At 35.5% G+C, this 25,682-nt stretch overlaps 1 protein-coding gene across 1 annotated transcript in view; it reads left to right on the top strand.

The window, feature by feature from the left end:
• Positions 1 to 25,682, top strand: part of LOC130232338 (A disintegrin and metalloproteinase with thrombospondin motifs 7) — a 186,647-nt gene that overhangs the window by 63,001 nt on the left and 97,964 nt on the right. The window contains exons 9-15 of the mRNA XM_056462181.1: positions 1,333 to 1,477; positions 7,644 to 7,736; positions 8,341 to 8,486; positions 15,741 to 15,910; positions 16,002 to 16,135; positions 22,987 to 23,107; positions 23,237 to 23,481. Coding sequence (XP_056318156.1) covers positions 1,333 to 1,477; positions 7,644 to 7,736; positions 8,341 to 8,486; positions 15,741 to 15,910; positions 16,002 to 16,135; positions 22,987 to 23,107; positions 23,237 to 23,481 — 1,054 coding nt within the window. The remainder of the gene's footprint in view (positions 1 to 1,332; positions 1,478 to 7,643; positions 7,737 to 8,340; positions 8,487 to 15,740; positions 15,911 to 16,001; positions 16,136 to 22,986; positions 23,108 to 23,236; positions 23,482 to 25,682) is intronic.

The raw sequence follows: 25,682 nt of genomic DNA, 5'->3' as shown, positions 1-25,682 counted from the left end.
AAAACTGCTTTTATTCTAGCTGAAATAAAACAAATAAGACTTTCTCCCGAAGAAAATATATTAGAGCAAATACTGTGAAAATTTCCTTGATCTGCTAAACATAATTTGGGAAATATTTAAAAAAGTTTAATAATTCTGATTGCAACTGTATAAAAACCATTGCCTCCATGCCTTCTTTATCTCAAGAGGCTTTTTTCAGTTTATTCGTGACAGTTTGCTTTTGTATAATGTTGTTATTATTATTATTATTATTATTATTAACAAGATTATTATTATATGCATATTTAATTAAATTTGTTTTACTAAAAGCAAGTTTAAATTTGTCCACCTGTCGGGTTTTGGAGATCACCATGTTAAATATGTATAATGGATGTCTTCAGTGGAGTGAGTTTCCACCGTTTCCTTACTTCACATTAGTAAAGGAGTAAAGTAATGAGTGAAAGTAAAGTAAAAAGAAAGTAAAGAGGCTGAATGGAGGAGGCTCATTCTTTATCCTTGTACTGCAGATGCTCTGTTTATCTGTTTTCTCACTAGTGAAGCGTGCAGTTTTTCCACTTAGTGGAAAGTCTGCCATGTAAATAGCAGATGCACCATGACGCAACGCAAATGACTCTTAAAGGGAATGAGAGAGGAGACTCAGATTGGTTAAATGCACGTTATGCTCAAAACACACCCATAACTCATTAGGAGAATAAGCACAGTGTATATTTTCTGTCCTTAAAATAGCAAAAGTGGATTCGGACACACAGTTAATGCTTTTGCGCCATGCTCTTAAGACTTTGCATCTAGATCGTTAAAATAGAACCCAAAGTCAGATTTATTAGCCCCCCTATATATTTATCCCCCAGTTTCTGTTTAACGGAAAGACAATTTTTTTTCAACACATTTCTAAACAAAATAATTTGTTCTGTGGACAATCAAAAAATATATTGCTTAAACGGGCTAATAATATTGACCTTAAAATGGTTAAATGAATTAAAACTGCATTTATAACAGCCGAAATAAAACTAATAAGACTTTCTCCAGAAGAAATAAAAATATTAAAGGAAAATTTCTTGCTCTGTTAAACATCATTTGATCACAGCAGGACTAAAAATTTTGACTTCGGCTGTATGTGTGTTTGAGGAGAGTGTTTTAACCTTTACACAATAAGGGTTTAATTAAATTAGGTAATGACGTCAAAAGCTTAATTCTAAAATCTTTAGTCAAATGGAAATAGGATGTGACAAAATTTCAATGCATTACAGAGTAGTCAGAATGACCTCTATGAATAAAAACAAAGCAGAAAGTTTTGCCTGAGTGTTTGCTGTGTTTTTTTCTTGTTCTCCGCAGTCGAGGTTGGGGCTGGTGTCTGGATGACCCTCCTGTCAGAAACGAGCTGGATCTTCACTCTGCTCCCCCTGGTGTCCTGTACAGCGCTGCTCATCAGTGCAAGCTGCAGTATGGATCCAGTTCACTGCTCTGTGACGAAGTAGATGTAAGGTTTTTTTTCTCCTCAAACCCAGAAATACCTCTGTTTCCCCCTGCAGACAGCTGTCTGATGCCAAACTACTGAGAAAAATGGGTTAAACGTGCAGCGTTCTTAAATTATTGCTTCATGAAATACAGAAGACAGACAGACATTCGGAAACAAACATCTGCTGGGAATTATAAATGTAGGCAATAATGTACCCTAATAAAAATAAATGTAAGCGCTTCTGACAGAGTTCAGAAAGTAGAGCTTCTCTGCAGTTTTCAGGCACCCATGATGGTCTTTTCAACAAAGAAGTCTGTTGGGATGTTTTTCATGGGTTTTTATCTCATTATAAAAGTATCCCATTAAGCAGCTCACTTCCAGGCCCACAGGCTGTTTGAGGTTTCTCACTGTTATAATGTGAACCGCTCAACAAAAAACCCTATTAGTTCAAGCGACTGCAGAGACCACACACACACACACACACACACACACACACTTTCCATCCCAGAGGAAGTCTCGGTTTTTAGTTCCATCAGTACCATCTGATTCCCAGCTGTTTGAGAGGGAAATCTCACATCATCAGTATAGAATGTTTTACATTGAAGAAGTACTTTATAAACCATTTAAGAGCATTTTACTAGCTTGAACAATGATGAAAAAAAGCTGCATATCTTGTGTTTATGTTTGGCATCTTGCAGAATTAAAATAGGCAAAAAGGGCATCAGATTGCAGGATTGTTGGAGATGTGCTCTTTCTGCAGCAGCTCTTGGAAGATACTGGGCATTTTTCAATTACTGGCCAAATGTCACGGGCACAGCAAAAGTGTTGCCACTCGGTTGTTTGGACGCTGATAAAGCCTTCAGTTTACTTATCAGGCCTGCTACAGTTCAAGACACGACACCAGAATAAATGACAGGGATTTAGAAATGCTATGAATGATTGTGTTTGGTTTACAACACAAATGCAAGGATTGATGTTGCCTACAAATGTTGGAGAATATTAAATAAGTTCAGGTATTACTGATTTTCAGTATATGCCACATTATGTGACTTCACTATGACATTTGTGTGACATTGACATTGTAATTAGGTTTATTCAAATGTTTAAAAACCTATATATACATGAAATGATACTGTAGCTTCTATATAATCATTGATTAAAAAATAATAATGAAACTTATAATATACTGTACATTACTGGCCAATGCTGGGGATTAGTTAGATTAGTAGAATTATTAAAGGAGCCTTACTAATTTGCGTCGTGAAGTTTATTTATAAACTAATTTTGAGAGGATCACGTGCATATGATCGCTTGCGGCCAGTCCCGCATTATTCAATTCATGATTTACCAATCAGACGATTCCTAAGCCACTATAAATACCCTAAGTTCCATATAACAGCCATCTTCATTTTGAAGAATCCCCCCTTCCACCCTACTCCTCCTCTTTTCCTAGATGGGTGGCACGGTGGTCCAGTGGTTAGGACCATTGCCTCACAGCAAGAACGTCACTGGTTCTAGTCCTTACCAAGCCAGCCGATGTCTCTGTGCAGAGTTTACACGTTCTCCCCGTGCTCACATGGGTTTCTCCTGAGTTCCCCGGTTTTCTCCCACCATTCAAAAATATGCAACTTAAGTTAATTGACTAATCCAAATAGGCACCATAGACATGCACCTAGCAATTATTTATCTCTTAAGAGCAATCACTTTCTGTTCATTAGCTTCTACAGCAGGGGAGTTCTCAAGATCTACCCAAGGTCAAACTCCCATCTCATCTTGCAAACTGGAGATAGCCCTGGACTCGAGGATCTTATGAACTCAGGGCTTTCTCTCGGGACAGCATGCCAAACAAGCTTTATAATCACCCATCAGCTAAGTGTGAACTTGAAATATTATTTATATAAATACTACTGAAAAAAATTAAATGCTATTGTAATTGTTCATTCATTCATTTTCCTTCAGCTTTGTCTCTTATTGATCAGGGGTCGCCACAGCGCAATGAACTGCCACCATTCCAGCCTATGTTTTATGCACCGGATGCCTTTCCAGCTGCAACCCAGTACTGGGACACACACATTCACACACACACTATGGCCAATTTAGTTCATCCAATTTACTTATACCCAATGTCTTTGGACTGTGGGGGAACCCATGCCAACACAGGGAGAACATACAAATTTTACACTGAAATCCCAATTGGCCCAGCCGGTACTTGAACCATCAAACTTCTAGCTGTGAGGTGACAGTGCTAACCACTAAACCTCTGTTATTGTAGTTGTTTTATAATGTATTGTCATGTACTGTAAAAATAGTTTTTTATGTTAAATCAAATTTCCTTTATGAGTCATTTGAACTTAAATTTAAACAAAACTAGTTTGAAATGTGATTCATTCATTCTTCATTCATTTTCCTTCAGCTTAGTCTCATATATTTCAGGGGTCACCACAACCGAATGAACCGCCAACTATTGCAGCATATGTTTTACACAACAGATGCCCTTCCAAACGCAACCCAGTACTGGGAAACCTGATTAACTTTAATACTTTAATAATCTATTATTAACTTAAAAACATGTGAAAAAAAATTGATTAAAGATCTTTTTTTAAAGTGTGTGATTTTTCAGATGTCTTACTAATACTTAGATGTATTGCTCAGACATTTTTCTGATTATTGCAGTATCAAAACTGAATAACCTCAAAGAATGATGTTTGCCTTTTGTTCAAACTAATTTCAAATGAGCTGAAACAACACAGTTCTTAATTTTTATTTATTTATTTTTTTTTTGGTTGGGGGGATTTGTTTTAAGTTCAATTCACTTAAATTTGTAAAAACTAATAGGGGAGCAGGGGACACAAAGTAACACAGGGTAAAATGTGACAGAGTTTTCAGGTATTTCCTCAGGGTTAACCATGGCATGCTTCTGAGGTTTTCACTACAGTGTTGGCAGACGTCTTCCTGCCAATTATTGAAAACGTTCAGTGCTCAGTGAAACACAGGAGAAAGCATTTTTACAGTATTTTTATTATGTTTTTTTATTTAAAAAAAAAATCTGTGAAAGTATGTAAGTAAAATCTTATATTGTTGTGATTACCGTCTTCTAGGCTAAAAGATGGAACCATTTTGAAAGATGTAAAAAACAGTGACTGCTAGCCAGTTTTGAAGAAAACAACACAGTGGGGTTAGTTGTAACAGGGTGTTTAAAATAAGCCATACACTGTTGGACACCAATTAAATGAACAAAATAATGTTTGAATGTTGAGAACTTTTGATATATATATATATATTTTTTTTTTAATAGAAAATATTTGCTAATTAGAAAAAATCTTTTTATTGCTAATAGTGTAAATACATGCATTGTATAATAATGGATAATAATGCTAATGAATCCAAATAGGTTTATCCAATAGATAATAAACATGCTGTGCTTTGTTGAATAAAAAAGTGGTTAAGTACTGAGGAAAAATAGCTACTATTTAAAGTAAACTGAATTTAAATAAATTGAGTGAAATCTGACTTTTTAAGCACATTACAACTAATCCCCTGTCTGTTACAAGTTGTCCCGCAGGTGGGGTAAATAGTAAAATTTTTACTCCTGGCACTTTTGGCAATACTGCACAGAAACCATAGGTCCGGCGATCCTATTTTCAGTAGGAGAAGCTTGTGTGTTTGTAAATATGGTTTGTCTAACCCCATTACTTTGTTCATTATTTGGCCAAAACCAAGAAGTGTTGCTTTGTGCCCCGCTAACTTAAATTCTTTCATGTTGTCCCAATGCAAATCAATTATATGGAACTTTCGGTACAGTATAATTTTGAACTTTCTATTCATCAAAGAGTCCTGAAAAGTAAATTCACAAAATATTAATATTAGCATTTTCAACATTGATATTCATCAGATCAATTATAATTGATATTAAAAAGCATGATTAACAATTGGTCATAAAAGAGGACTCTAACAAAATTAGTGTTTAAATGATTTGTAAATGATCGTCTGACACTGAAGGCTTGAGAAATGAAGCTAAATAATCAGCTTTACATTTTAAAATGATAGCTGAAACTTTACAGACACATTCTGAGGATATCATTTTGTAAGAAGGATAGGCCATAATAATTAATGAATTGCAGTCATTTGTATTTGTGCAGGAGGATCACAGTTAGCATAATCCCTGGCCATGAATTACAACTGCATGAAAAATGTGTAGAGGAATGCAAATACCAAAGAGTCTAATTGGAAATAGCATATGCAGAATAATATTTATTTAATAAAAGTGTTAGTTTTGCTGACGCCATACTAATGAACTGTGAATCAGGTTTCCCCATTAATTCTCAAACACGGTTGTGTAATCTTTCAATTAAAGGGAAAGTTCACCCAAAGATGAACATTTACTCAGCCTCAATTGGTTTCCAAATCTTTGTTGAACACAAAAAACAAATATTTTGAGGATTGTTGCAAGGTGAAAAATGACAATGACAAAAGTAATATGTTGTGTTCATCAGAAGAAAGAAAAACAAACAGGTTTGGAACAAGTGGAAGGTTGGTAAGTGATGACAGAGGGCCTTATCAAACACCCGGCGCAATAGGGTGCAAGACATGTTTGGCACGATTTGTTACTATTTTAAGACCAGCGCAACCCTTATTTTTTCTTTCTGCACCACATTGTTTAAATAGTAAATCCATCAGCGCCACTTTCTGGACTCATGGGCGTACTGGTCTTTGAAGGAGGTGTGTTAAGGCACACTGTTAGCACGTTGCTATTTTGAAGAACTAAAATAGAGCGCACCATTGACCAACTGAAAGCAGGTCTGAAGTCCAGTGCAGATCGTATTAGTTATGTGTCTGTACGGGTCCAAATGCTTACACATTGCTTAATACACACAGGATGTACAGCAATACACAATTATCTTTACATATGAAAACAATTAAAGGATTAAAATGTTACAAAACAAAATTTACAAAATTTGCACTTGTAAAATATTATTATTAGCAATATTACGTATTATATGCATATTTATATATGTTTTAATAAAAACAAGTTTAGATTTGTCTCCTGTGGGGTTTTGGAGTCGTCTGCATCACCATATGGGGCATAAGAACAGGACGCATGTTTAAATAGAACTCAGTTTGAGAGCACACTTCATTATTATTGTTCATTTCTTTGTTTGCTGAAAATTAGAACTGAATTTAGAAATAGTTTTGAAGCAAATCTTTGCGGTTAAACTAAATTAAATATGTAGGCTAATGGATGTCTTCAGTGGAGTATGTACAGCACCGTTTCCTTACTCAATGAGAGTAAAGGAGTAAAGTAAAGAGAAAGTAAAGAGGCTGAATGGAGGAGGTTCATTCTTTATCCTAACAGCTGCTCTGTTTTACGGTTTTCTCGCTAGTGAAGCGTTTAGTTTTTCCTCTTACAAAGTCCGCAATGTAAATAGCCAATGTGCCACGGCACGACACAACTGACTCTTAAAGGGAATGTAAGATGTGACTCTGATGCACGTTATGCTCAAAACACACCCGTAACTCATTAGGAGAATAAGCACAACCCTGTTTGGACACACCATTAATGCTTTAGTGTCAAGCACTTTGAGCCTAAATTGTTAAAATAAAGCCCAGAATGTTCATTACTCTGCAGTAAAGGGACAATTCATCATTTACTCGCACTCAAATGGTTCTAAACGTGTGTAATTCTACCTTCTGTTGGACACAAACAAGATATTCTGAAGCACAAAATAATACTGTTTTGTTTTTTTACCAATATTCTTCAGTATTCTTTGTGTTCAAAAGAAGAAAGAAACTTAAACTGGTTTTTAACAAATTAATAAATGATGACAGAATTTTCATATCCTTATCCCATTAAGAGACGCACAAAAACATTGTGTTTTTGTGTCCACCCAGAAAGGGGATTTTACAGCATAAATGATCTGTCGGGTGATTTGAGATTAAATGTAGACACATTCTAGGTACACCTGAGAGTTACAGTATGTATTGTTAAAAGGGCATAACAGTGGCTTTTAAATTCTGCTTGTGTTTCATAAATGAGGCCTGAACCATAAAGCATGGCTGTCAAAGTGAAAAAGAATACAAAAACTTTTGTTAAACTGCTATAAAAGTTGAACAAACATGAAAACAGATAAGGAATAAGGAGACTTCTAAAACTTCTTTGAAGTTATTCTTTAATGTTTTTACTCTCCAGAACATCTGCAGCACCCTGTGGTGCACAGTGGGCTCAACCTGCCACTCCAGACTGGATGGCGCTGTTGATGGGACCAAATGTGGAGAGGGCAAGGCATGACAGCCTTTATTTGAGCTTTCCATTTAACTGCATGTTAAAAAAAATAAAATAAAAAAAAACAGTTCAAGTCAAAATTATTAGCCCTCCTAAGATTTTTTTATTCTTTTTTAAATATTTCCCAAATTATGAATTTCTCACAGTATTTCAGATTATATTTTTTTCTTCTAGAGAAAGCCTTATTTTTTTTCATTTTGGCCAGATTAAAAGCAGTTTTTAATATTTTATAAAACATTTTAAGGTCAATATTATTAGCCCCCTTAATCAATATTTTTTTCCTATTTTCTATCCTTATTGGCTAAATTACCATAACTTGCTAAATTAACCTAGCTAATTGAACTTTAAGCTGAATACTAGCATGTTGAAAATATCTAGTAAAATATTATGGTCTGATAAAATAAATCAGCTATTAGAAATGGGTTATTAAAACTATTATGTTTAGAAATGTGTTGAAAAAAAATCTTTTCTTTGTTAAACAGTTTGTTAAAAATTTACAGCGGGGCTAATAATTCAGGAGGGCTAATAATTCTGACTTCAACTGTAGTTCTTCCCAATTGTATGCTCTCTGACTAACTAAAAACCTTGATTGTTTTATTGTCAGTGGTGTTTTGATGGAGAGTGTGTGACAAAAGGCACCCAGCCTGAAAGTGTGCACGGAGGCTGGGCTTCATGGAGCGATTGGTCCGACTGCTCCAGGACCTGCGGCACAGGCGTTCAGAATGCCCAAAGGGACTGCATAAACCCTGTGTGAGTTCACTGGTTTCCTCAGTTTCAGCCAAAGAAAAAAAAAACACAACACAACCCACACAAACACAGACTCACAGTGCTCACTCACTTTATCATGATAAGCCACAAGATACCATGAAAAATGCTATTTTTATCATAGATTGTTTGGGAAAAGACTAACATGTTTATAGTTGATAAGGAAATGATTGAACTCTTTGCATTTCTCATCAGAATCCCTTAAGGCAATGGAGCACATTTTAGGTTCATTGTACTAAGTATACTTACAGTAGGTAATGCTGAAGTACTGTATATATTTAAATGTATTTCATGTAAAAAGTTCTATGTACTAGTAGTATGCTTACAAGTGTACTTCTTGAATACTGCTTGGGACTAAATTGGCCCTCTTTTTAGTATGTAAAATTATAAAAGTGTACAATGAAATTGTGTAATTGTGTTATAATTGTATTCCACAATTCAATTCTTCATTTGTACTGCAATATGAGTACACAAGAAGTTTACTTGTGCAATACTTGTAATAAATAATTAGTTTTCATGTCTCATACTGTAAGTTTACTTTTTTTACTAGTGATAGATCGTTGCTTGAGGACAAAGGGCCCTGTCATAAACCCGGCGCAATAAGGTGCAAGACATGTTTAGGGCTGTTGCAACAGTATTTTTACATGTTGCAACAGTATTTTCAGACCGACGCAACCATAATTTTCCTGTTATGCACCATGTTGTTTAAATAGCAAATCCATTTGTGCCGTTTTGTGAACTCATGGGTGTGCTGGTAGAGAATGGAGGTGTGTTGAGGCGCATTGTTGGCGCGTTGCTATTTTGAGGAACTAAAATAGACTGCACAATTGACCAGCTGAAAGCAGGTCTAAAGTCCAGCACAGAGCATGTTAGTTATGCGCCTTAAACGTGTACACATTGCTTAATGCACACAGGATGTACAACAATACACAAATATCTTTACAAATAAAATAAAAAAAATTTAAGGATTACATTTTTACTAATATTATTTTATACATAAATATAAAAACTGGTACCACCATGCCTGGTGTTTCCCAGTACTGGGTTTTAGCTGGAAGGGTATCCGCTGTGTAAAACATATTCTGGATAAGTTGGCGGTTCATTCCGCTGTGGCTGATTAATAAAGGGACTAAGCCGAAGGAAATAATTAAATGAAATGAATCATCATTAGCACATTTGAAGTATACTCACAATTTGTCTTTCTGCAAGTAAACTTAGCGTCCAATAGATGAATAGGTACTGATCTGCAGAATGGGGAAGTCCCAGAGTAAAATGAAAAAATATGACACACCGGTGTTTTGGAATATGGAAGAACTGTCTTTACGCTGTTTTCATGTTATTTGTTTTTATTTTATTTATACTTGTGTCTTATTTCTGTTAGTGTAAAGCACTTTGAATTGCCACTGTGTATGATATGTGCTATATAAATAAACTTGCGTTGCCTAAATCTGGGCCCACCATAGGCCCTATTTAAATTTAAAGCAGCTTTTATAAAAAAAATTACAGAAACACATTACTGCTGTAAAACAGGACCATTCACTTATCTTAAGATGTATAACTGCATGTTATTCCTGGTTTAGACATCGCTAACATACAAGACTAGGACTAGCCTTAAGCCTTGAAACAGAGGCGTATTTAATATTATTTGAATAAAAAAAATTAAAAGACCACTGAAACAAAAGAGTGAAAACAACGACAAGACAAATATAATTAGAATACATATTTATAAAGTATATCAAGGAACAGGTTTAGACCAAATATACAAAACAATTCTGTCAGTACAAGTTATACTTAAGTACAAGTTTAAGTTTCTTTCTGAGAAGAACCTAAAGTATATTTCAGAAACATACTCAAAAAAAGTAAACTGAAAGCATACTTTGTAATGTTAGTTAAAAAGACGCATACCCAGATCACACTGGAATACATTTATTTTTTTATAAGTGAAGTCAGCATAATGTTTTGTAGTAATGATTTCAGACACACAGTATGATTATCACATTTATCCTCAATGACCTTCCAGTGTCTTTGTGGTTCTGACAAATTGTTACATTCTGAAGCCATACAGTATTGGAGAGCCACATGAGAATAATAAAAAAAAGTTACTGTCTCTGGTCCAAATGTTCAGAGTGTGTGAAGTATAACCATTACATTGCATTTCAATTGGATTGCTGTTCTCTGTTCTGGCAGATGATTTGCACTCGAAGCAAGTTTTCAAAGATGGAAATGGTTATAGAACCAGATTGTGGCCAACATGTGAATTCATCTCTAAGATGTTGTAACTGATGAAAAGCATGTGGATGTGCAACATCTGCATCATATTTCAGAAGAACTTTTTAAGGATGTGGGAAAAGATCCTTTGTTCTGCACCACTACCCTCTTTGTCTTATTATAGAATACTAAAATACTTTCTCCTATCCCAGCACTAATTAACACATTTAAAGTATACTAACAGTTTTTTTCTGGTAATGTTTTTAAAATATGTCACTGCAAGATATTCTCAGAAAGCTCAAACAAGCAATTTAGCCTAGGACCAGCCGCAAGTCTTGTATCTGAAACCAACAACCTCGGTAGTCATTTAAAGTTGGACTTCTTAAAGATTGTAAGATATGCTTTAAAGCAGGGGTGTCCAATGTCGGTCCTGGAAGGCTGGTGTCCTACTGAGTTTAGCTCCAACGCACCTGCCAAGAAGTTTCTAGTATATCTGGTAAGAGCATGATTAGCTGGTTCAGGTGTGTTTGATTAGGGTTAGCGCTAAACTCACTAGGACACAGAGGGCAGAGTTTGGACACTCCTGATTTAAAATAAAAAGCTTACTCACCATTTAGTCCCCTCAAGTGCTTCCGAACCTTTGAGTTTCTTCAGTTGAACAAAGAAGATATAAAAAAAAAAAAAAAAAAAAAGAAAGTTGAAAACCACTGATATTTATAGTATTAAAAAAAATGCAATGAAAGAATAGAACATTTTTACAAATATCTTATTTTTGTTTAACAGAACAAAGAAATGTATGAAGCTGCAGACACACTGGGCTTTGTGTGTGGTGTGCGAAATTCTGTTGTACGGCGCTGCAAAAAGGGGCGGGATTAAACAAGATGTTTAGACATTAAAATAAGCGAGTGATTGCTCCATGTTTTAAATTTCTGTCCAGAGAGGTCATGTTTTGTTCCTCGATTGGTCTCACGCAGTTAAGTGATGCGATTACGCGGGTCAGAGTTCACCAAGCTTGAACTTTGCACAGAGGAACCTGCAAAATTTGACGCATGACCCTGCGTTTCCGGTCTGACCCATTCACGTGCATATGAATGGAAGTCTATGGGAAGAAAAGTCAAGTGTGATCGCAGCTTAAAGCTTAGAAACAAGTAAATGGTGAATAAATGATCATAGAATGTCATTTTGTGGTGAACTAGCCCATTAAACAAGATCAGTTTGTGTATCCAACATGTCAATTTTTGGCTCAGGGCATGGTGCATGTTCAGATTTTTAATATATATATATATATATATATATATATATATATATATATATATACACACACACAAATATATTAAATATGTGTACTTTAGTGAACGTTTAGATACGAAGAGAGGATTTTACTCAAATTTTAAGTATCTAGCCAAAATACTTATTGAAAAAGCTTTAAAATCTCCACTTAAAGTAATTTAGTAAAACAAAAGGGATCTATAATAAATTAATTAAAATTTTTTTTTAAAAAGATACATTTGTCACGTCTTGACTCACAATCAAGTTTCAACTTTTCACAAAGGCACTGGAGCGCAGGGATTATCATAAAAACACAATTTATTTACAAAAACACTTACTACGGGCACTGGACCATATAAACACAGGAGCAACACCAAAGGAAAACAATTCAAGACTAGACCAGGAACAAACTGAACACAGGAACTTAAATACACAGGACATCATTGAACTAATTACACAAAGGGGTGAGACACAGGTGAAACTCATGAAACTAACTAGTGGCCAGAAAACAAAGGAGCGCATGATAATCACAGAAGCACATAGAATAACACACTGGGATGTCACATGACACAACAAACACAGGAACACTAGAACATAATGTGACAATGTTTAATTACACTGACCCTTGTGAAAATTAAATATGCTTCAATTTAATATTATGAAGTGTACTTAAGTGATATTAAAGTAGGTTGCACGGTGGCTCAGTTGTTAGCACTGTCGCCTCACAGCAAAAAGGTCACTGGTTGGAGTCCTCGCTGGGTCAGTTGGCATTTCTGTGTGGAGTTTGCATGGGATTCCTCAGGGTCCTCCGGTTTCCCCCACAGTCCAAAGACATGCGCTATAGGTAAATTGGATAAACTAAATTGGCCATAGTGTATGAGTGTGTGTGTGAGAGTGTACGGGTGTTTCCCAGTACTGTGTTGCACCTGGTAGGGAACCTGCTGCATAAAACATATAATGGAATAGTTAGCGGTTCATTCCGCTGTAGTGACCCCTGATAAATAAAGGACTAAGCAGAAGGAAAATGAATGAATGAATGAATGAATGAATGAAAGAAAGAACCTTGATATATGAGAACATAATATGTATGTACATTTCTCTGCCACTGTTTCTTTAAGACAAACATTGAATTTTTTTTTGTTGGAAAGAGAAGACCTTAGTGTAGCCAATGATGTGCTTTGGTTAAGTCACATGACATGCAGTGTTTTTCTGTGGCGCAATTTCTGACAGACTGGCGTTTATTGTGAGTAGTTGCTGAATGCAAATGTAAATGTCAATAAAAACAAAGGATCAAATTATGTCAGATCCACAAAAAAAATCTGATACATCACCTCCAGTAAGTGATGATGACATATTCACAACTCAATTTTTTTAATCAAAATAATTTTTTATAATCGATCAAATGTATGTGTTGCCAAATGACAACACTGTGCAATAGTGGAACATGCAATACTGCAATAGCTTAGCTAGCTAGCAAGGTCAGCTGTGAACTTTTAAATTGTAACAATAACAGCATGAATGCTTGTAATATAATGTTGATTAGTTGTATGTTAATGACAATTGCATTATGGATAAAATCTAGTTTAATAGAAATACTACTTTTGAATAGATATGAATACAGGGAACAGTGTATTAGCAAGCATCACCATGTTCTATAGTAGGAAAGAAAGAAGAAAAGGATAGAACTGGCTCTTCCTGCAGATGAAAGTGAGAATGATGCAGATTGGACATTTGATAAGAGCAGTGATGTTGACAGCTTAAGTAAGTTAGCTCTCAGGCAGATAAGACAGGCTTAGTATAGTATACAGTATAATATATATATAAACATTGTTAGCTAGTAGCTACATTATTCTGAGGCATCTGGATATACTTGTTATTTGTTTGTTATAATATTTACTGGAGAAAATATTTATATTTACTGCATGTTGCATACATGATAATACAATATTATGATTGTTTTTAATAATTTTCAGCAAAAAAGAATGGAATAAATGAAAGCTGTTGGAATATCAGTTGTTGGAAAGTATGTATAAGATGTTATTTATAGGTTCTGTGTTAAAACTTATAATACTGCAACACCAATTGAATCAAAACAAACAACAAAATTATTAATTACAAGGAAAGCTTTAAATTAGAAATTTCTAAGTTAGATCCACTGTTGGACGTTGTTGCCACATGGCAACATATCATAAAAAAATCCTATTTTTTTGCAGCACTTCAAGTTAAGCAATTTTAAGAAAAGAAAAACAGTCATAGATCTATCATAATGCGTGCAGTAGAGGGTTAAGTATGCTTCATGTTGTAAGAATGGGTTTTTTAAGGAATAGCCGTTCTAACTAGTTTTGCCGAATGGCTAAAAATTATCAGTATGATGGGAAAAAAATTACTGGGAATCAATCTTATAGCAAAAACGGAAATAAGGGCAGTATTAATACCTAAAACTGTGAGAGAGTGTTGCTATTATGTGATTGTATTGTATTGCAAAATGGAGCAATTAAGTGTTGATGTTAAAAAGTAATTTTAAAAGTAAAAGTAATTCACAAATACTTGAAAATGAAATGATTTAATGACAACAATTCTCTTTGGTTACATTTGAATTAGTTACAAATAACTAAATAAAATGATAAAACATGAAATGATAAAAACATATGATATTAATTGTACCCAGCTTAAATGTAAAATAAAGTTACCTTAGAAAGAGAGAGACAGGGGAGGAAGAGATATACTGTAGACAAAGGGCAGTAAACTGCAAGTGAATTTTATTTTGTGTGACACAAAATTAAGAATATTTTTTAACAAACATACTCAACTCCAAAAACTCCAAACACACATTTTAACTCACAAACACACACAAACTCACAAAAGAAAGTGTAAAAGTCACCCATACAAATCTAGTGGTTTATTCTAGAATGAAGGAAATGTAAGTGGCTATTCATTCTCATAATAAAACCATGGATCAAATTACATACACAGGGTCTTAATCAAATATAACATAAATAACAACATCAAACCTCAGCGGTGCTTGCAATCACATGCATAACTTTGAAAATGTGAAGGTCATTGGCTTGCATCTAATGGACAAAAAGACCTGAAATTATTTTAAAATAGTTACCTTTACATTTCACAGAAGAAAGAAAGAAATGTTTTAATGTTTGGACCAGGCCTCATGGCGGCATAGTGGGTAGCACAAGCAGTGGGTTGCTGTTTCGAGCCCCGGCTGGGTCAGTTGGCATTTCTGTATGGAGTTTGCATGTTCACTCCATGCTCACGTGGGTTTCCTTCTGGTGCTCCGGTTTCACCCACAAGTCCAAACACATGTGCTATAGGGGAATTGGGTAAGCTAAAATAACTGTAGTGTATGTGAGTGAATGATAGTGTAAGGGTGTTTCCCAATGATGGGTTGCAGTTGGAAGGGCATCCGCTGTGTAAAACATGCTGGATAAGTTGACGGTTCATCAAGCCAAAAAGAAAATGCATGAATGAATGAATGTTTGGACTAACAGTTCCTGAATAAAATATACGCCAATCTTATGTGCAACAGCATAGGCATGCCCTAACAATCCTTCAAGAACAGTACACTCTTGACCTCACTCAAATTATTGACACCACTCCAAATGTTTTTCAATTATACTGTACATATGTAGTTAGTACTTGTGGTTAGATGTTCTTAATGTCTTAAAGACATTCCTTTTATAACCATTTCAGTCGAGTCTATACAGATTCTGAATGACTTGTTGAACATTTTCATGCATCTATTTTTAGACCTAAGTATGGAGGAAGATACTGTCTTGGAGAACGTCAAAGATATCAAACTTGTAACCATGAGCCCTGTCCTGTGGACCAGCCCAGCTTCAGACACATGCAGTGCAGCCGCTTCAACACGATCCCTTATAAGGGGAAGTTTTATAAATGGATACATGTGAATAACAGAGGTACAACATGTTGATATGTTCCAGTTTTATGTCATTTTTGCAGAGCACTTTAATTAGAATTCATCACAATTTGATATTTGTGTCATTTCAGTTAATCCATGCGAGCTGCACTGTCGACCCATGAATGAGCATTTCTCAGAAAGGATGCTGGATACGGTCATTGACGGGACGAAGTGTTATGAGGGCAGTCAGAATCGCGACATATGTGTTAACGGCATTTGCAAGGTTGGTAATGGCTTTGACCTCTTTGCTCAGACTCAGTTTGTCCTTGTATGTTTCTGCTTGTCACTTTCATTTTAAGTCAATGACAGTCCGCCAGCTATTTCAGTTGACTGTGAAATAATACCACAAACGTCTCAAGAAAACAGTGAAGTGTGAAAACATGATAATATGTCAACAAACAATATTTCACTCTTCCCAAAATATTTTCAAATACGTTTCTGAAAGTGTCCTTGAATGACCCCAGGCTGATTTCTTTTTATATTATTATTCCTAAATAGCTCTTTCATACATAATGTACAATGTAAAAAATGTTAAGAAAAAAAAACATTCATCCTTTTTTCCTTTTTGCTTTTTCTTGTTGACTCAACTTTTGAATCAGCTGCACTGACCTAAAATTATTTGTCAGAAATACAAAAAACATTTAGTTGGCTTAACATAAATTTAATAGTTTTCTGGAGAGGTGAACTACTCTGTAACAAAACTTTTAAAAGTTGTGCCAACTGAACATTTTTTGTCTGCAGAACTGGAACGCCTGAAGTTGAGTGAACAAAAAAACTCATAATCCTTATTTCCTATCGTTTTGTCTTCTGTAGACATCAGTTGCACTGACCTAAAATGTCTGTAGTTGAGTGAACAAAAAACTCTGGTACTAAGAAATAATACATTATCAGAACAAACAAACAAACATTGTTCAACAACAAAAAAAATAAAACAGAGACAACTGTTAACAAAACTTTTATTAGACACAGAATTAGAAACAGGACAGGAGGAAAAACAACAATAATGGTAAACAAGAAAACGATCAAAACATGGCAGGACAAACGGGAAAATTCTTTGTAATGCTTCACAGGGAAAAACAAGACTCAGCCAAGAGTGTGTGTGAATGAGGTGTCTTTATAGTCCTAGTAATCAGTCCATCATGAGCTTCCAGCTGTGTGTGTGTAATCAGGAGGAACCATCCACTTGAATTATGGTTTGAGCATTTGATTTGTCATTAATTATTACAGGATTTTACTGGGTTGGTCATGAAAATGAAGTTTCAAATACATTTGATTTCTCATTTGCAAATGCATTTTGATTTATTATTTGATCATTTGAGTGTTTGATTTATCATCTGTGTAGTTGTTTTGAAAGTTCGATTTATTATTTGATCTTTTTAGGCATTTTAATTTTTATTTTAATTTAGTTCTGAACAAAACCTCCATATATATATATATATATATATATATATATATATATATATATATATATATATATATATATATATATATATATATATATATATATATATATATATATATATGCATAACAGTTAAATACAATTGTATTGCACATGTATTTCAAATACAAACAGTGCACATGCGCAAATCTTTTTGTTGAGCGAACTAGGTAAATGTGAGATGAAAATCAGAAAAGTAACAACAATCAGAGAAGTCATGTTCATCTATGTGTTAAACTAAATAAAAATAAATGCAACAGTATGGTAACCAAGTAAAATTACTCAAGTTTTTTACACCCCTTAGCGTAGTTAAATGTATTTACACTGAACAATGACAGATGTGAGTTGGCAGAAAAGTTATCATTGGGATATTTTTTTGGGAACAGTTATTAATGTTGATTGTAGGCATGTGAATAAAAGAAATTTTAGGTTTTGAAACCATTCAACAGAAATCTCCAGTTACATGTTGAAGCACTAGATTGCCACAAAATTAAAACTGTTATCATTTATTTAACCTCACACCATTCATTCATTGATTTTCCTTTGGCTTAGTCCCTTATTTATCAGGGGTCGCCACAGTGAAATTAACCGTTTACTTTTCCAGCATGTTTTAGGCAGTGGATGTCCTTCCAGCTGCAACCCAGTATCGGGAAACACCCATACACTCTCACATTTACACACGCTACGGCTAATTTAGTTTATCTAATTTACTTATACCCCATGTCTTTGGACTGTGGGGGAAACCGGAGCACCCGGAGGAAACCCATGTGAACAGGGGTAGAACATGCAAACTCCACAGAGAAATGTCAACTGGCCCAGCCGGGACTCGAACCAGCAACCTTCTTGCTGTGAGGCAATACTGCTAACCACTGGAGCCACTGTGCTGCCCCACACCACTCCAATATTTTTTAACAAACACACTCAGGTCCACAAACTCCACAGAATCTGCCATCTGAAGTATCAGTAGCATATCAGTAATATACAGTATGTTATACAAACAGTGCACTGCTGTATAACTTGTACACTGAATTGAAATTCCTATAATAAAGGTTGTGTTTAAATCCTTAACCCTTAATATGAGAAACAGAGAAGCCAATATGGTAACTTGCTTTACCAAACCCCATGGAAATTGTAAAATATGAATGATAAAACAGATAAAATGTTATCAGAAGAGAACTGAATAAAAGTGAAATTTACAGAAGCTGGACGATAAACGCTACTTTCTTCTGTGGATATATAGCTGACCATAACAAACTACAACTCTGATGCTGTTATTTAAGGACCATCTTTTTTGAAAATAAGCTCATTTTACATGTCCCCTAAAGATAAACAGTTTGTAATGTGAAATGTACGCTGACAAAGAAGGTGCGGATCCAAATGCAGGGTTTATTATGCAAAGAATGGTCAGACAAGCAACAGTCAACACAGGAGCAAACAGATTTATACGGGCAATCCAGAGTCGTGGTCAATACGCAGGCAGATGGTCAGTACAGACAGGCAGCAGGCAACGTAAACAAACAAAACAACAAAGCAAAGGTCTAATATGCTAAGGCAAGGCAAGCACATCCTAATGTTAACAAACAGGATAACAATGTTTGCTGTTGAAAGTCTCAAAGTGATATGTGTGTAGTCTAATCAATGGAGACTTGAAACAGGTGTGTGTGTTGCATGAATGGAACTTGTAGTCCATATAATGGCAGATTTATAGTTATGGGATCTGTGAATTTACCAGCGATCTGTAAGGGTTAGATTGCTGGTGATTGTGATACAGTTGAGTTTAATCATTTTTTAATCTAGTCAGCCAATCTCTAGCGGGAGCTTGTCTAGCTTAGCTTAGCATAAATCTTTAAATCAAATTAGACCGACATCTTGCTCAAAAATGACTAAAGAGTTTAGGTAATTTTCTTTTTTCTGCTTGACCCTTCAGTAGGACTGCTATTTTTAGGAACTATACTCTCACTGTGGTGTAATAAGCAAGAAATCAGCATATTAAACAGCATCTGAAAATTGTTGCCTCCACTAAGCCTTTACACTTGCACCACCAGTAAGAATCTGCCAAATATCATTGTGCCTGATGTAGCCATGGCTATGACATGTTCTCTTATCAGTGATCTATGCTAAGATAAGCTAAAAGTGTTCCAACCAGATCCGGAGAACGACTGAATGGGTTTAAAACATGGTTAAACTCAACTCAAACTCATTCTAGGTGAATTGTGAATGAGTTTTTTCCCAAATTGGCTCAAGCTAAATAATGGATAATTAAGAAGAATTTTATTTTGTATAGCTCTTCGCAGCAGAAATCTAACATGTCTCATAAAAAATGTTTGCAGGATTATTATTATCATTATAATTTTTTTAAGCTACCATGAAACAGTCTATGGCCTAATCCCGATTCTTCCCAAATCCCAACCCCTACCTTTGGCCAATGAAACAGAGTGTGAACTGTGTAAGATGGAAATAATCCCCTAAGTAATGGGACACCACTACTATACATGCACACGTCATCATATATTGTTGACAGCTCATAGATCATGTCATCTGTGGTAATCATAGAAGGTGCAAGCACATTTAGCAGAATACTCTCTCACAAAGTTGCATTGACTGCCTTTAGATTAATGCTGTTCGTTTTCAGTGTGAAGAGCTTGAGAATCCAGTTCACCCCAGGCCTCCCTGTTATGACTAGCAGATCATGTTGCAAGAATCACAAAACTGTAGGCCTACTGTGTATTTACAATTTGTCAGTGCTTTATCAGTGCTCATATTCATGGATGTAAACACAAAATGAACACTATGCCAGATGTGCTGCAAAAAGCTGTCAATTGTTTCCCAGTGATAGGTTGCAGTTGGAAGGGCATCCGCTGTGTAAAACATTCTTGATAAGTTGGCGGCTCTCTCTGCTGTGGTGACCCCAGATTAATAAAGGGACTAACCTGAAAAGAAAATGAACGAATGAATTAATTAATTATTAATATATGACTGAATAATAAAATAAGGGACTTCTGATTTAAATGTTTCTTTGAAGATCATGAACATAACACAACATTATTATTATAATAAATCATTTTTTTTGTAGTAAAAATTCTTTGTCAATGCCCTTTTTAAAATAAAATTGTGGGCACCCTTGCTTGCTTTTGCAGCCATGTTACTGCACTGTAAAAAAAATTAAAGTACAAAAAAAAAAAAAAAACAATCCTTATTTCCTTTCGCTTTTTCTTTTTGACTTAACTTTTGAAAACATCAGCTGCACTGACCTAAAGTTATTTGTCAGTATTACAAAAAAACATTTAGTTGGGTTAACATATGGTTATTAGTTTTCTTAAGAGGTGAACTACTCTGTAACAAAACATTTTAAGTTGTGCCAACTGAACATTTTTTGTCTACAGAACTGAAATGTCTGAAGTAGAGTGAACAAAAAATCCTTATTCCCTTTCGTTTTTTTGTTTTGTTTTGTTTTGGTTTTTTTCTCGTGTACTCAACTTTTGAAGACATCAGTTCCACTGACTGACCTAATATGTCTGTAGTTGAGTGAACAAAATACTCTTTTGGAAATTGGTACTAAGAAATAATACATTATCAGAACAAACAATCAAACAAACTCAATTCAGCAAAAAAAATAAAATAAAGTAAAATAAAACAGAGTCAAATGTTAACAAAACATTTATTACACACAGAAAACAGGACAAGACAGGAGGCAAAACAACAATAACATTAAACAAGACAAGGATCGAAACATGGCAGGACAAACAGGGGAAAATGCTTTGTAATGCTTCACAGGGAAAAACCAGACTCAGCCAAGAGTCTGTGTCAATCAGGTGTCTTTATAGTCCTAGTAATCAGTCCATCATGAGCTTCCAGCTGTGTGTCGTTCTGGGTTCTGGGTTCTGCCACTCCAGTCTTGTAAATTCTTGTTTTGGTGGCAGAGTCCGGACACTAGCTCTGTCTTGTCCTGTATTTGCGTGCTTGGGACGTGCGCTCTTGTACTAGTGTTTGTGTTTTGTTCTGTCAGAATTGCGCTGTTACATTCTCAGCGTCTCCGTCTAGTTGGTTTCGGTTTTGGTTGGTGCTGAGATGAAACATGCGGGTTGCATATGTGTGAGCGCACGGTAAGGTGTTCATCTTCCGTGTGCTCGTGTCTTGTGTCTGTTGGTGTTGTTTTAGCACGTGGCTGCATGTTTACATTGTGGCCACGTGCTTTTTTTTTTGTGCTTCAGTGTTTGCTTGTCTTGTCACACACGGTTAATTAACACGCGGTTAATTAACACGCGGTTAATGAGTTCTCTCATTGGCTGCGTGTGAGCACATGGCTTGTTGTCTCTTTGTGTCATGTGTTCTCCCATCTATTGTCTAGTCTCACCCTCCTTGTTAACCCATTATTAGTTTATTAGGTTCACCTGTTTGTGTGTTAATTTACTTCTGCTTATATTCTCCTCATGTCTGCTGTTCTGTGCCAGTTCGTCGTATGTTGCCTTGTCCTGTTGTATGTTCCAGTCCTGATCCCTGCCAGCGTGCCCAGTCCAGTTTGTTTGTTTATTTGTTTTGTTAATGTTCTCCCCCTCGGGGTAGTTTGTTTTTGTATTTTATTTTATTTAATATAAATAAAAACCCATTTAGTTCTGCACCTGAGTCCTCGCTTCTTTTCCCCACCCACCAATCCTGACAGTGTGTGTGTAATCAGGAGGAATCAGAAACTGATTTCTCCATTTAAATTATAGTTTCAGCATTTGATTTGTCATTTAATTATACAGGATTTTACTGAGTTGATCATGAAATTTAAGGATCAAATACATTTGATTCTTATTTGCGAATGCATTTTGATTTATTATTTGATCGATAGTTTTTTTGAAAGTTTGATTTATTATTTGATCTTTTTAGGCATTTGATTTTTCATTTTCATTTTCTTAGAAAAAAACATCCATATATACATACACATAACAGTTAAATACAAATAGCAGTCCACATGCACTAAGCATTTCTTTTTGTAGAGCGAACTAGGTACAGTATATGTGATAAATCAGAAAAGTACTTAAAAAGTACCGCCCACCACCACCACCCCAAAAAACACGATATATTGCAAATGAATAATAATTTCAAATTATGTTAGCATTATTACAGTAGTATTTTGTTGTTGTTAATAATAATGGCATTAATGTTATTATTGGTGTTACTATTACTTTTGTCGTTGTTGTTAGGGTTAGAAATACTGCCACCTTTATTTTTTCACTTAAAGTTTTTGGGTGAACTTGCAAAGTTTTGCTCACAAAACTAATCATTTTAACTTTTAGTTTTAGGTTCAGTAAACGTGTTAAATGTAGTTGTACAAACATTTTTACTGATTTTTGCCAAACCAAAAAAAAAAAAAAAAAGTAATTTTACAGTGTGCTATAGCTGATGTATTTAGAAGTTTTTCCATACCCTTTAGTTTGTAGTGTGGTCCTACTAAATCTTCACTTGAAGGGCTATATGGCACTTCCCCTTACTCCTAGATTCCAAAAAAAGAGAATTAGGACACTTCACTTGCTTAATGTGAATGTGCAAAACAAGGGGTAGGATTAAGTGGAAGGGGTAGTATTGGGATTGGGTATATATCATGTAAATATTATAAATGAAGTGCACTTATAAGATTTGTTCATGTTAGTATTTAGGCTGTGATTTCGAGATTGACTCAGATGCCGTTGAGGATCAGTGCGGAGTTTGCCTTGGAAATGGATCTACATGTGAGACTGTCAGGAAGACCTTTGAGGACAGTGAAGGACTCGGTTCGTGAAATGAGTTTCAGTTTATGTTGTACTAAATTTAACTTCCACTCTGTTAATGTAACATTATGCATTTGTTTTCTTTTTGACTCATTTGTTTGAATAAGCAGATTTTTTTTCTTCTTCTCCCAGGCTATGTCGACATAGGTTTAATTCCGGAAGGAGCGCGGGACATCCGTATTGAGGAAGTTGCAGAGGCTGGGAACTACTTGGCTTTACGCAGTAATGACCCTGAAAAATATTTCCTGAATGGTGGCTGGACGATTCAGTGGAATGGCGAGTATAAGGCTGCAGGGACAATATTCACTTATGAAAGGACCGGGCAGCTGGAAAACCTATCTTCCCCCGGACCGACCATGGAGCCAGTGTGGATTCAGGTACTATATCTCCCAATGCTGAAGTCTCATGCACTGTGTATGAGCAGAATCTAGCTTGTGATGTTTGCAGAACCTTTTTCAGAAGCACCTGCTAAAGTACTCTGCAAAACTAGGTCACAGTTTAGTGAATAGAGGCCAAAGATGTGGTTTACAAATTAAATAGAGACCTCACAATTTAAAATCAAATTTTTAATAAATGCAAAGGTATACAAACATTGAGAAAGATAACTGACCATTTAAAGCTTTAAGAACTATATAGATAACTATATAGATATTCATTCATTCATTCATTTTCTTTTTGGCTAAGTCCCTTTATTAATCAGGGGTCGCCACAGCGGAATGAACTGCCTACTTATCCAGCATATGTTTTAAGCAACGGGGAAACCCTGGGAAACATTCATACACTTTCATTCTTACTCATACACTATGGACAATTTAGCTAATCCAATTCACTTATAGCGCATGTCTTTGGTGGGGGAAACTGGAGCACCCGAAGGAAACTCACGCAAACATGGGGAGAACATGCAAACTTCACACAGAATTGCCAACTCACCCAGCCGAGGCTCGACCCAGCGACCTTCTTGCTGTAAGGCGACAGCGCTACCCACTGCGCCACCACGTGGCCCTATATAGATATTCTTTAGGAATAATTAAATCAGCATATTTCTCAGCAACACTACTTGAAGTGGGTGTTGTTCATAACACTGTCATGACACATTTAAATTAATGGCATGAGACATGAATATGAATGAGATTTTATGCATGCTAATGACAACTATGTCATATGCTCAGTCGTCATTTTAAATACAAAGGTGACATTGTTTGAGATGTCTTTGTTATGGCAGCATGACATTACAAGTAGGGTTGGGTATTGTTTGGGGTGATTTCGATACCGGTGCTAAATCGATACTTTTAAAACGGTACCGGTGCCAAAACGGTGCCTGAACCGATATATTTGAGCCACAAAATGGATGACTCTAGAAAAATCTTTTATTTGACAAAATCTTTAAAAAAATGATTTTAATAGAAGAATATAATTAAAGTTTAAAGTAAACATAAATTCATATTTTATATATTTGAATTGCATTACTATATTTCCTTTGATCATTTGTTGGTTAGTATGAATTTAAGATTTGCATTGTGAAATAACATTAGCTTTCTACTAACCTGTGGAAAGGCTGTCATTAAAATACTGAACTCCTTTTTTCTAGGGTTGGGGCTTGTGACTATGTTTATATGGTTATCAGTAATCTAATGATTTGCCTTAATCTGAATAAGACAATAATAAGATCAAAGTGTTTACATGAGTTGCTTTTTGAATGTTCCTTTCATGATCCTGTCTTACATGTTATAGTCAGTGGTGGATCTAGACCAGAAAAACTGGGGGGTAAATGTTATATATAACTAGTAAAATGTTATGCACTGACTGTCACTATGGGGAAGATAAAAAAGTAGATATTAGAAAATTAGTTAGTTAAACTATTATGTTTAAAAATGTGTTGTAAAAAAAAGACGGAAATCAAAAATGAATGAAGGCAAAACTAAACGAGTTGAATATGACTTACATGAGAGTGACTGAAAACTACATTTGATCAATGTGTTACATCTGTTCTTTGGTACTTGCCGACTGTTTGTAAATTCAATACTGCATTTCCTAACGTAAAACTATGTACACTAGATTTCTGATTAATAATGGTCGCTGCATAGCTGAGGACTTCCTATACTAAAAGTGCAAAATTGCTATTACCTGTGTCAATTTGGGCGTCAACCTCTAACGAATGCAGGGAACTAGGCTAATGCGCGCAGCACCGTCACTGACAGAGAGAGCAAGTGCGCGCGGGAGCGAGTGCCTGAGAGACACCTGGACCGCGCAGAGAGAGGCCTCGGTCATATCTCCGCAGTCTGCCACCGATGGCTGATCTCGCTTTTCTCTGGCGCTTTGACACAAAAATACGCGTCCAAATTTAGGGGGGCCAGAGAGGGGGCCAAGCTTGTTGACACGGGGACTGGTGGAAGAGTGCTTTTTTAATAGAATTGTGCTTTGCCTATGTGTGCCTTTGATGCACTCCTTGATGCTTCTTATGTCCGGTTACAAAGGTACCAGTGCTCTAATGGCACCGGGATTTGGTACCCAACCCTAATTACAAGACATGACTTGTCACACATCTGTCAAAAAACAGGGTGCGAATTATACAATGACG

This window comes from Danio aesculapii, chromosome 7 (assembly GCF_903798145.1).
Source record: "Danio aesculapii chromosome 7, fDanAes4.1, whole genome shotgun sequence".
NCBI classification, from domain to species: Eukaryota; Metazoa; Chordata; class Actinopteri; order Cypriniformes; family Danionidae; genus Danio; species Danio aesculapii.
This window is presented reverse-complemented; position numbering and strand designations above follow the sequence as displayed.